The sequence below is a fragment of the Antennarius striatus genome, chromosome 23 (assembly GCF_040054535.1).
Source record: "Antennarius striatus isolate MH-2024 chromosome 23, ASM4005453v1, whole genome shotgun sequence".
Taxonomy (NCBI): Eukaryota; Metazoa; Chordata; class Actinopteri; order Lophiiformes; family Antennariidae; genus Antennarius; species Antennarius striatus.
Genome location: NC_090798.1, coordinates 8,123,324 through 8,136,710, shown reverse-complemented (window position 1 = coordinate 8,136,710; position 13,387 = coordinate 8,123,324). Strand labels below are relative to the sequence as shown.

At 38.1% G+C, this 13,387-nt stretch overlaps 1 protein-coding gene across 1 annotated transcript; it reads left to right on the top strand.

Annotated features, from left to right (window-relative positions):
* Positions 1-9,173: 9,173 nt before the first annotated feature.
* LOC137590980 (carbohydrate sulfotransferase 12-like) lies at positions 9,174-10,649 on the top strand. Its single transcript, XM_068308837.1, has 3 exons — positions 9,174-9,284; positions 9,440-9,741; positions 10,409-10,649. The coding sequence occupies exons 1-3, from the start codon at positions 9,174-9,176 to the stop codon at positions 10,647-10,649; spliced, it is 654 nt and encodes a 217-aa protein (XP_068164938.1).
* Positions 10,650-13,387: the final 2,738 nt, after the last annotated feature.

Sequence of the window (13,387 nt, the reverse complement as noted above, 5' to 3'; positions counted from 1 at the left end):
ATTTAGAGAACAAGGAACTGTTACGCCTGACTTGTTGGCCACAGCAAGGAGGGAGATGTAGACAGGGTGGCTCTAAAATTGAACAAAAGTTTATTTAAGAAGTTAAACAATACGGACTGTGATGGGATGTGGACCTTAGTATCAGTGGGGTGGGACAGTGCATGAATATGTCAGATAATGGGAAGTGCATGTCAGTGCAAACAGAAGACAAAGGGGACTACAGATGAAAACTAGCCTTCTGGCTAATTCTGGCTTTTTTAACCATTTGTAATCGTGTGTTTTATGAAATTACATTGTCCCCTTTCAAATTTACTAAACTAAACTAAACTAAACTAAACTAAACTAAAGGCAAAAGCAAATGGCAGCATGGCTTTACAAAGGGAATGACAAGAATGCAGTGGCAAAATAGGTGCCCGCTGGAAATCCAGGACCATCTCCTTTGTCTTGGAGATCTTCAGCTGTATCTCGTTTCACTGACACAACTCCACAAAGTCTGTCACCACTCTCCTGTAGTCCCCCTCGTCACCCTCCCTGATATATGCCACGATCGCGGTGTCATCAGAGAACTGCAACGTAGCATGTACTTGAGTTGTACTGATGGTGTGGAGGGTGTCCGACAACACAGCATTCACACTGCATTTTCGGCCTTGTAGGATGAACACTAAACACATCCAGTCTTTTGTGGGTCTGCAACCTCCTTCACGTCACCACCACAGCATGTACAGGTATGTTAACACTTCTGGATCCCAATGTGCATATGCTTTGTCTCATGTCGGTTGCAGCTGACGGTTTGATATCATCGTCATAGGCATCCGGTGTTGACACCCTTACAATTTCAACAGAATGCTGCTACGGAAGAAACAGGACATCTTTGCAAAATACAGTCAGTGTGAGTGTCCTTAGGTGTCAGGAAAAAAAAAATGCACATACAGTAGGTCAGTATACAGTTGATACAGCAGAGCCCTATCCTATCACTTCTCCTGCATGACTTTTTCTCCATCTCATTCAAACATAATTTTTCTTTCATTTTACTGCAAACCTCTTTAGATATTAACATTCTCTCTTTCCCTCTTTCTCTTATCGACATGCTCAAACTTTCAAAACAATTCATGTTCAATGTACCCATCAATGTAAACCCCCTTTGTGGTACGATGCCAAAATGAAACAATTATAAACACATATTTACACCATTGTTCCTTCCATCATCTTAGCAGGGCCTGTGACAGGATTACCCCAATTTGTTCCCCATAATTTGAACTGACTCAGGGATATGTATAATTATACTTTCAATGGGCTTATCAGTCACACAAATTCACACATTGATCTTCCCATACACATACGGTTGGATCTTATCAAACACATACCAACTTTGGGTGACCTTATTTCACCCAGGTGGCTTATATGACCCATGCATTCCGAGCGGGGCACCTCTACAGCTATATACACAGGATTTATACCAGACACTAAATGCACCTGTGTTCTTCGTCCATAACAGATGCCTGCCCATACCATAACCCCACCACCACCATGGGCCACTCGATCCACAACAATGACATCAGCAAAGCGCTCACCCAGACAACGCCACACACGCTGTCTGCCATCTGCCCTGAACAATGTAAACCGAGATTCATCCGTGAAGAGAACACCTCTCCAACGTGCCAGATGAGCATGCAGTTGAGCTTCCCTGAGACGGTTTCTGACAGTTTTTGCAGAAATTGTTTGGCAATGCAAACCAATTGTTGCAGCAGCTATCTGAGCGGCTGGTTTCAGACGATCTTGGAGGTGAACATGCTGGATGTGACGGTCCTGGGCTGGTGTGGTTACAAGTGGTCTGCAGTTGTGAGGCTGGTTGGATGTACTGCCTTTGTAGACAGCTTATGGTGGAGAAATGAACATTCAATGCACGAGCAAAAGGTCTGGTTGACATTCCTGCTGTCAGCATGCCAATTGCCCACTCACTCAATACTTGTGGCATCTGTGGCATTTTGCTGTGAGACAAAACTGCAAATTTCAGAGTGGCCTTTTATTGTCGGCGGTATAAAAGGTACACCAGTGCACTAATGATGTCAGTGCACAGTTCAGCATCTTGATGTGACACACCTATGAGGTGGGATGGATTATCTCAGCAAAGCAGAAGTGCTCACTATCACACTTTTAGACAGATTTGTGAGCAATGTTTGAGAGAAATGGTAATATTATGTATCTGGTATGAAATTTAGATCTTTAAGTCCATTTCATGAAAAATGGGAGCAAAAACAAAAGTGTTGTGTTTATATTTTTGTTGAGTGTATGTAGTGAGAGTGCTAGTCCAGCAAAAACTGAAATAAATTTAAATTAAATGTAATTAATAATTTAAATTAATTTAAGTTATCAATTATTTAATTATTGAATTTATTAAATTAATTACATTAAAAACTGAAATAAAGACAGGAGCAGCAGAAGAATGGTTGACAGTCAAAATGGAAATTGTTTAATTTGATTCTTAATACATCACACCAGATCAGTTGGGAAAACAGCCATCAAACTCATCTCACATAAACTTTTTATACCTCACAGGTCCACATTTGTGTGTACAAGTGTGTGTGGGTGTGTGTCCTTTCCTTGATGGGAAAACAGGAGACATTGGATTTCCAGTCAAATACCGAAACCTCCGTCACGTACCTAAAGTTACCATAACCCCCTTCCTGTCTTTCCGGTTTTACAAAATCTTCACTGCCAAACATTACCAGTCTCCTGGATTTGTATACCTATTTATAACTGTATTTCAAATGTGACCATGCATTATTTTGGCCACACAAGTCTTACTTTCTGTTGGCCCTTCCTTATTTTCCTCCTCCTTCCTGCTCCTGAACACCTGCTTCTTCCAGCTATTTATTATAATTTGGTTACCCAGGGTTTATTGTTGGGGTAACATCTGACTGTTCTGGCAGGCACCACCATGTCCACACAAAAGTTCAAATAATAAGTTAAGCACTGAGCCAACCTCTCGATGTCTTCCCCATACAAGCCCACAATAACATTCCATTCCACAGACTGGAAGAAGTCCCTAAGTGTCTCCTCAGCTTCCGGGTTGTAACTGGTAGCCATTTCACAAGCGGAATGTAGGCGCACTAGTTTGTGGTAGGGGGAGGGGGGTAGCTCTGTATGCCTCCATGGCATTGGTGTAAAATAGATTGATTCTGTTGATTACTCTGTTTTATTTTCATTAAGTTTTTCAGTTATCTCGATCAATGGTTAACAGCAAAATGGAAAACATTCAGAGTTCAGCAATCAGTGGACAAAAAACTGTTATTGCTTCCGGGCATAAAACCTAAGCCAGCCAACATTGGTTCCAACTTATGCCTGAGCACCAATTATCCCCAGGAGACTCAACACATCATTTTGCTCCTACAGGAGCAACATGATGTATTTGCTCCCTTTCAGTAATTAAAAAAGTACAAAATAATAGGCAGATTGTGACAGAGAGTTTTATTACAAGTAGCCTATAGTTTACTCTATTGGTACTAACTTTCATGTTGACCTGATTTGGTTGGCAATCTCAATGTTCACGGATTTCTCCATGTACATTGTGCCTATGTATTTTAGAATTGAAAAACAAAAACAAAAAACAAAAAAGAAAACCACAGAACGAAACTATATAGACACAGAGATCCTGCCTTTAAAAGCAAAGAAAAAAATCTCTGACAGGTGTGGTTGGTGAAAGCAATGTCATCAGACAACCTGGATAATGACAGCAGTCTGATGGCATTCCGTTTCTCAAAAAGACATGTAGCAGTGCAGCCAGACTTGCAGGAATAACAGAAGAACATGAAGAAAAACATGGTAAGGCACTGAGGTAATTGCAAAAACATTTCTGCAAATATTAGCGTATTTACCAGATGTCAGGGGCTCAAAACATATGATTTTACTTTTGAATTTAATAACTTGATATTTTAATGAAATATTTACATTTTTCTAGACATTTAGGACTTACCTTTTGTTTTTGAAATATGAAAGGCAAAACGTGATGACTGATATTGTTACAATTTATTATACAATTTTTAGTATAATATGTTTAGTATAACTAATGATTTTCAATGCAGAGATCTTATAATTTACCTGGGACATTAATTGATTGCTTGTAAACGTTGTTTTAATTGAATTACTAGAGAACAAGAAAGAGTGTGACTGGCTGTGAGGTGAGGTAGATCAACTTCTAAGAACAATAGCCTACAATCAGTAGAAAAGTGATTTTATGTTTTTGTGATTTCAAGGTAACTATGAGGCAATTAAAAGATGCAGGAATTTTCATCTGTAATTCATGTATTCTTTGATTCTTCTCATCACAATACAAAATGCAGTAATTATGACTGTAACTTCATGTGCATTTTATTCTATATAAGCAACTTAGACAAATGTGTTCATGGATTAACTAATAATTCAGGAGTTTTTTTGCTTAATTTTATGAATATATATTTATTTTTGCTTTATCAATAAACAGACCTCCATATAACATAAAAAAGAAAAAAAACCATTTTAAAATATGGATAAACAAAACAACAAATAGAGCATTAGGATGAAATGTAATAATGTTTAGTTGATCAAAAAGAGGATAGCAATACTCAAGTGCAGCATAAAAAGTGAAATGTATTGTAGTCCAGTTAAGAATCTAAATTAATATTAATACAAACACAAAAGAGAGTTATGAGAAATCCTTACTGACTAAATAATCATTAGATGATTTTTAAGGATTTATAAAAAAAAAGGAAATCAATGTTTTTTGAGAAATCCTTACTAAATAATAATTTGAGGATTTTTGTGGATTTTTTAAAAAGACAATCTTGTGTAGGAAGCTTGACTTTCTTAGGCAAGCCATTCCATATCTGAGGAACTCATATAGTAGACACCCCTCCTACAGCGGCCAGTGATATGTGAACTGACTAGCCCGTGGATTTGTGCTCTGGGTTCCTCCTATAGACCAGAAACAACGCAGCAATATTGGTGAACCGGAGACCTCAAATGCCCTTAGGTACAAATGTGTGTGAGTGGTTGATGTGTGTTCCGTTTCTCTTCTAATGCCACAGAACACTGCACAGAAAGGCTATTCTAGAATATGGATGTATGTCATTTGACAGTGAATACGTCTATTGGTATGCCAGAATTCTTGGCTTTTATGAATAGATTTTTACATAATGTTATTAAGATTAGTACTTCGTCTTCACAACATTTTTTGCTTTACATACAAAAGAATGTATTCATGCTGTCAAATACTAAATGTAGCTGCATACTCATCTAGTATAGCGGCCCTACATACGTATCACTTGCTGTTCCGTCACAGTAAGAAGGCCCCAGGCTTAATTCCACCTGGAGCACTCCTGTATGGAATTTTTAAGTTGTCTGCGTGACTTGTCTCTGGGTTCTCCAGTTTCCTTCCACAAACAAAAACATGCAATTTAGATGAACTGGACAATGTAAATTGTCTATAGGTCTCAGTGTGAGCATAAGTGGTTGCAATTGGTCTAACTCTTGCCTAGAGCGACACTCTTATTTCTACATTCCAGCGGCTGAGAGAACAATTTTGTTTGTTACCACAAATCACCAAGTTTCTTTAAATTTATATTAGATTTGATTAAATTAGTTTCAACTTTATTGCCGTTGCATATGTCACAGGTACAAAGCAATGAAATGCAGATTGCATCTAACTAGAAGTACATTAGCGTACAGTATAAGTGATTACACATTAAAGTCTATGTTTACTGTTATACTTACTGCTCTACTTTTACTGTTTTATTTTTACTTTTCCGTTTCTGATTGAAGGAGGACAAGAGTCCAGGTTTTATGGAATCATGCACAAGATTCCAGCTCATCCTTGGATTTTTGGTTATCGTGTCTGTCATTATTTTGTCCACTTACCAACTGGACATGCTGAGCATAATAAGCATAAAGACAGGTAAATATTGTCTCTTTTTTATATTCTACATATCACGCTCAGAAAGTTCAACTGGATCTTAGATAGTGAGAAAATGCCTGAGGAATGTAGGAGAAGTGTGCTGGTGCCTATTTTTAAGAACAAGGGAGATGTGCAGAGTTGTGGCAACTACAGAAGAATAAAGCTGATGAGCCATACAATAAAGTTATGGGAAAAAGTAGTTGAAGCAAGACTAAGGGCAGAAGTGAGCATTAATGTGCAGCAGCATGGGTTCTAGTCAAAAAAGATGCAGTATTTGCTTTGAGGATGTTGATAGAAGAGTACAGAGTAGGAGATTTTGAAGATAAAGTCAGAGAAGCCAGACTGAGATGGTTTGGACATGTCCAGAGGAGAGAGAGTAAATATATTGGTAGAAGGATGCTGAGTTTTGAACTCCCAGGCAGGAGGCCTTGAGGAAGACCATAGAAGAGGTTTATGGATGTAGTGAAAGAGGACATGAAGGTAGTTGGTGTGAGAGAGGATGCAGAAGACAGGGCTAGATGGAGGCAACTGATTCGCTTTGGTAATCCCTGAAGGGAAAAAGCTGAAAGGAAAAGTAGAAGATGCTCAGAAAGGCGTGTTACTTGTTTTAAAGAACAAGTAACACCAGGCTAACTGGTGTTCCCAGTTAGCCTGGTGTTCCCAGGCTAACTGAGAGATACATCTTTCCAGCGAATCATGGGTTTGCCTCTGGGTCTCCTCCCACATGGACATGCCTGGAACACTTCCGTAAGAAGTCGTCGTCCAGGGGGCATCCTGACCAGATGCCCGAACTACCTCAGCTGGCTCCCCTCAAAACAGGAGAGCAGGGGCTCTACTCTGAGCCTCTTCAGGATGTCTGAACTTTTCAACTTATCTCTAAGGCACCTACTCTACAGAGAAAACTAATTTCAGTTGTTCGTAGTGGTGAGCTTTCCCTTTTGGTCATTGCCCAAAGCTCATGAACATAGATGAGGTTTGGAATGTATACAGAGTGATAGATGGAGAGCTCTTTACCACCATGGAGTGGTAGCACAAACACATTACTGTGGGAGCTTTATTGATCTGCCTGTATTTTCCTCATTCCATTTTCCCCTTACTCATGAATAAGATTCTGAAATACTTAAACGTCTCTGCCTGACGCAGGGACACTTCTCATCCCTATAGTGAGCACTTCACACTTTTTCAGTTGGGAACTATTGTATAGTCTCAGCTTTAGATGTGCTGATATTCATTCTGGCCACTTCACACTTGGCTGCAAACAGCTTCAGTGCGAGTTGGAAGTCACTGTTCGGCATGGCCGGTACGACACAGTCGTCTGCAAAAACAGATGGGCTCCGAAGGACACTGAATCTGACACCGTCTGCCACTTTGCGGCAACTAGAGATTCAATTCACATAATTTATACACAGAAATAGTAAATATGGGTCGTTCTAGAGGAATCCAACCACAACTGGATACGAGTCTGACACACTGCCATCAATGCAAACCAGACTCTGTGGATATGGAGTTGTTGAACAATTAACCAAGCTATGACCCTTCACCTTGAACTTTCTTGCCATGGAGACCCTACTAGGGTCAAAATTGCAATCTCAAATTGCCATAGAAAACTGTTTCTGACAGTGGGAGGTGTCAGCCCACTTTCCGAGCACTGAAAGGCACCCTTGGACAAGGCATCGTCCCCTTTATAAGCTGCTCATTGGGGCGCACCATGAAAGGAACTGCCCGCCACTCTACCTCCTCTGCATTCTTACAGTCCCCTTGTGTGGGTTATGGACCTGTACACAATATATATATATATATATATATATATATATATATATATATATATATATATATATATATATATATATATATATATATATATATATATATATACTGTATATATTTACTGTATATATGAAGATTGACTAACAATGTATGTGAGAGTGGATTAATAACTTCCCTACAGGGATTAGTACAGTAAAATAAAGTTAAACAAAAATACAGCTCCTAGGATCATTAAGGTACTCAAACCCTAGTCAGGTGGGGGTTGAAGGATGAGGTCTGACCTCTGTCACACCTGTCGTCTCCTCAAGAGAAACAACCAAATAAATGAGAAATAATTTTAGTTGTGACACATTTTCTTCTAGTTTCAACAGACAGCTTTGTTCATCCGCAAGAACAGAGAAAACAGCAGCTAAGAGAAATGTGTGAAAGCGTCAAAAGAACTCTTCCTACTTGGAACCGCAGCTTAGAAGATATGAGCAGAAGGGAACGCGCAAACTTCCTTGTGGATGACGAGCATGGTATCATCTATTGTTATATTCCCAAGGTGATAAAGACACTGTGAGGTACCACACCTTACACTATGCAATGTGAAGCATGTCATATATGTTTGTCTTTTTACTGTTGTTCGCATATTTCAGAAATCAACAGTATACCTGCATGCTATTATCCCCCTCCATTCAGTGGATTAGGATATAGTAATGCGTTTTGACTATCATGTCCGCCTGTCCATTTTTTAAAAATTTGTATGTTCTCATCAACATTAATGAATACATTAATCCTAAAATGAAGTGAGAAATCTGTTGTAGTGGCCTGTGCGGGCCACTAGAGAATTTGGCATTAACACGTGGAATACATGATCTACTGAATTCACTAAAAACACCCCAACATTTTGAGATATTGATTATGTTTCTGAAAAATAAAAATATTCCTCGGCACATCTTTGTACACAGTAGCTAAGCACTTATTGAAGTGGTACTTTTGAATTTCTTGTTGTTCAGGAATTTATATTTTCTATGCATGTTTCTATTATTTTTCTTAATTTTAACAGTTGCAAGTTACATTTTAGGTTTATTATTATAGTGGGACTTGTTTCAAATAAGACTTTCAGGGCTGCAAAAAAAAAAAAAAAAATCCAATACACACATCCCATGATCTTGAAATATCTTGACATTTAAGATTACCAGTGCTTTGACAAGCATCTTATTGATACAAAAAAAAAAGGTAACATTTTTTTTCTTTTCTCTTTTAAAAGATTTTGAATTGCAAAACCTTTATATCCTACGTCAATGAAGTGGGCCAGGGGACCCTGGCTATTTCAAACCTTTTCACTTTGTCTGGATTAATGTAATGTTTATTTGTAATTCATTTACTAAGAGGTTTACAGAGTGAGGATATCTCACATGTTTATCACTACAAGTCTGCCTTATAACTTTGGTCTTTCAATCTTCAGGTAGCATGTACAAACTGGAAGAGGATTATGATTGTCTTGAGACAGGGTGAGCCATTTGGAGACCCTACGGCCTTGAAATTGGTCCACACGAACCCCATGATCAAATACCTAACTGGAAGCCCTAGAGAAGAGTTAAAGGTCAGTTCATTCAAAAATACTTAATGATACTTACAATAAAGCACACTGACCTTTGTTTCTGGATCAATAAATCACTAACAGGAGTTAGAGCTAACTCCATGAAAACAAATATTAATGTGGTTTAGAATTGACGTATATTTATTTGTTGTTTACAGGCAAAGCTGAAGCACTACACTAAGTTTCTGTTTGTCCGAAGTCCATTCATCCGTCTCATCTCTGCCTACAGAGACAAGTTCGAACACTACAAAAAAGCATTCTATGATGGCTATGGTCGACGTATGCTGCGCCTGTATGGTAACCAGTCTAATCCACCAACTACGAGCGAAGAGGTGCTCTCATCTGGTGTGCGCCCCTCATTCAACCACTTTGTTCAATACCTGCTGGACCCAAGGACACCAAGGCCTTTGAATGAGCACTGGAAGCAGATGCATCGCTTATGCCATCCCTGCCTTGTAGAGTAAGGCCATTGCAGTAAAGGTTATCAATGTAATAAGTTGTTTAGAGAGATTATTGACTTAAAAATATTGCATTAAAGCTCTGCAAGCTATTTGTAAAATGCATGTGAAAGATCGTTTCAAACGTGTAGATGAAGTCAGTTTATTTTGTGGGTTGCTAAAATAGACCTAATAAAGCACAAATGATTATTATACATATGACATACGTATTTACATACATTAATATAGATTTACGATTAAATTGCTATTCTTTGATTCACACATAATTTTTTTTGTTCATTCAATTATTTATCATGCAGAGAATAATACTTTCAATTGTCACGTTAATTTTTTAAAAAGCTACCACAGTCATATTGTGTCAACAAGATGCTCTTTTTGTTTGATAAGAGCAAAAAAGGTGAAAAATAAACAAAAAACAACAACAACAGAAAAGAGATCACATTACAGATTTTTGACTTTCTGTAATCGTCAACGTCTTGAATACCTGTCTTTCAAGATTTTGATTTCAGTAACAGTTAATTTACCTTGACCTTGCAATTTGTCTTTAACTCTTCTGCCTTTCTGAGTATATTCTGAAGGTAGATATAGTTGAATTCAGTGTTCAAGCAGCATAATTTATATCAGAGGTTTATATTCTAGAGACTGACTTTGGTTTCTTTTACTTCTCAGGTATGATTTTATTGGCCATCAAGAGACTCTTCAAGATGATGCTAAACATCTGCTGAAGATATTGAAGATAGACAACAAAATTGAGTTCCCTCCTGCCTATAAAAATGTGACCACAAAGGATTATTTGTTGAACTATTTCAAATCAGTGTCCATAGAGGACAGGCAAAAGCTTTACCAGATGTATGAGATGGACTTCAAGCTTTTTGGATACCCAAAACCCGATGGATTGCTGGGCAGCTGAGATGAATCCAGGATTTGGACAACTTCACAACTTTACAATATGTAACCAGTGACAATGGAACACAAAGTTGTTGTATGTGATGTAAATAGTGATTGAGTACTTCTTCTGCAGGAGTTAGAATACAAGCTCATTATGGAATTGGATTTCAAAAAATATAACAATAAAGTCCACATATTCAACACAATAGGGTACTCCACACTACTAGATTTCATAAAGATTCTCATGAGTTAAGGAGCAATACATCATTTGATCTATTGTGAAATAGCATACATATTAAGTTAAAACAAAGACTGATTAAAGGCAGAACATTGGAACTTGAAGAATATATATATTAAAAAAAAGTTCTGTACCTTTATTGTTGAAAATAGCGAATTGGGGTGACACTGGCACAATTTTCCTGGAACTATAAATTCACTGTAACTGACTTTTTCAATTTCAGAAAGTCCCACGTTTTGTAACAAAAACTGAGCTTTCTAATCTCACACATCTTTAGTTACACTGTATCAGACAATCCTTGTTGTATAATGTTAAAGACTGTTTTAACTTATATGGAATTAAACACCCACAAAGAATTATCACCAAATTGGTGTCTCCTCATATGACTCAAGTCCACACATGATTTGTACTACTTATTAAAGAGAAGTCACTGGTTTAAAATTAGTACCCCTTTTCCAAAAACAAAGTTGGGGTTCAGCATATATTGTCATGAAACACATTGTGATGTGATTTTAAAGTCACTAAAATCACTGTAATTCGAAAAAGCACAAATTCCAAATGTTGGTAGAGAAAAATTTTGATGTAGAAAATTACAACCTCATTTGTAATTTCCGCTTTGTAATTATGAAGAGGTTGGGATAGGGTCCTTTTTACTACTGTGTTACACTGGCTCATCTTTTGACAACATTTGAGAACTCAGGAGACCAATTGCTCACATTCTGAAAGTGAAATATTTTCCTCTTTTCGTCTGCAGTATTTCAGCTGCTTGGAGCTTATCTGTGTAATATTTACATATTCTCTATGTGTCTGCAAGAGCTCTCTCAACACCAATAATATGCAATTTTGTATAGGTAAATTGGAGAGTGTAAATTATCAATAAATTTAAGTCAGAATGGTGTTTGTCCTTCATGTGGTCTGCAATAAACTGGTGACTTGTCCTGGTTGTAGACCACCTCCATCCCAACGTCAACTATTTTATGCTACAGCCTATATAGTGTGCTGTTATAAAACATGCAGAATGGTACAGCTTTTCCTTAAAAGAATGTTGCTTCAAAAGCAGTATACACTGTATAGAGATACGGGAGCAGAAGTGGAGACAGAGATGGAGGTTTGCATCAAAAGAGTAAAAGTTTTCTTTTTCATTCATGTTACTTGATTTTACCACTGATGACTCTTAGAGTATTGAGAAGGGTATGAAGAGCATCAGTGACTATAGAGGAAGGGGTGTTGAATGCCCTTAATGCCAAACTTTTACTAATACTTCACACACCTTCATTGCCCAGTTCATCATTCAACTCATACAGCACCAGGTTCATGCTTTTCACAAGGTTGGCAGAAGATGTTTAACCTTTCATGCAGGAGACTTCTTCAATTCTTCAGTTCTAATTAACCATCTAATAACCATTTCTCCTATTAGAATAGAAAAAATTGCCTGCTCCAACAGAAGTATAAATGCGGCTGTCTACACAGGCAGGCACATGTCACTGTGATGTCCTCTTTGACACGGTGCTCCGAACTACGGCCTAGACTTGGTAGGGTTTTTTTTCTGAACCACTGCTTTGAAGCCTGCTTCAAACATGGAAAAAACACATGACTGATGACATTTGAACCACTGAAGTAGTTCATTCAACAGGGGAAACATTCAAGTGGTTCATTCACCAAGTGAACTAGTGTAGTAGTTCAAATCAATGGGCGGGGATTTGAAACACCGGCCAGTCCCAAATGTGTTAAAATGGATGATCGTGTCGCTACATTCTGGTTTGTTTAGATTAGTTTTTGGATTGTTGACAATTTGCTTTCGAATTGCTTTGCAATGGAACCAACCAGAAACTGATCACAAGTCTGGGAACATTTTGAACTGGTACTGCCAAACCAAGTAGATTTTAATTTTTAAGAAACTTATTTTCCATCTCTCACAGTAGAAAAAGAATAATCCACATACATCTCATTTTTAATTTGCCAATGAAATGTTTCCTTTGTTCCCTGCACACGACATTTCTTTGGGCGAGAATGGGAATCGAACCGCCGATCTCTGAACATTGGACGACCCACTCTACCGCGGGCTATACCACTGAGCCACCACTGCAGCAACATGCAAATGAAGTCAGTTTATTTATGGGTTGCTAAAATAGACCTAATTCAGCACTTCCTCTTTTCCTTTCGGCTTTTCCCTTCAGGGGTGAAGTGGAGTCTGACCTTGTAATTTGGCGATAATGACATATGCCCTGTTCTTTTACTAGTGCATGAAGAATGGAAGTGATGTCAGAAAAGTCCGCAACAAAATACCAAGAATAATTAGTTAATCCTAGGAAACTAAACATCTCCTTGACCGCTGTAGGACGAGGGTCATGTAAGATCGTACTGCAATGTGATGAACTCAAAGAACGCCTGCTTTTAACAAACTGTCAATTATTTCTCTGATGCCTTCACGACCTTCAACTGACATAGGATATTATTGCTTATAAACAATGCCGGGCATGAGGGAGAAACTCACTGGAGGAGTAGAATCGCATAGACCTACA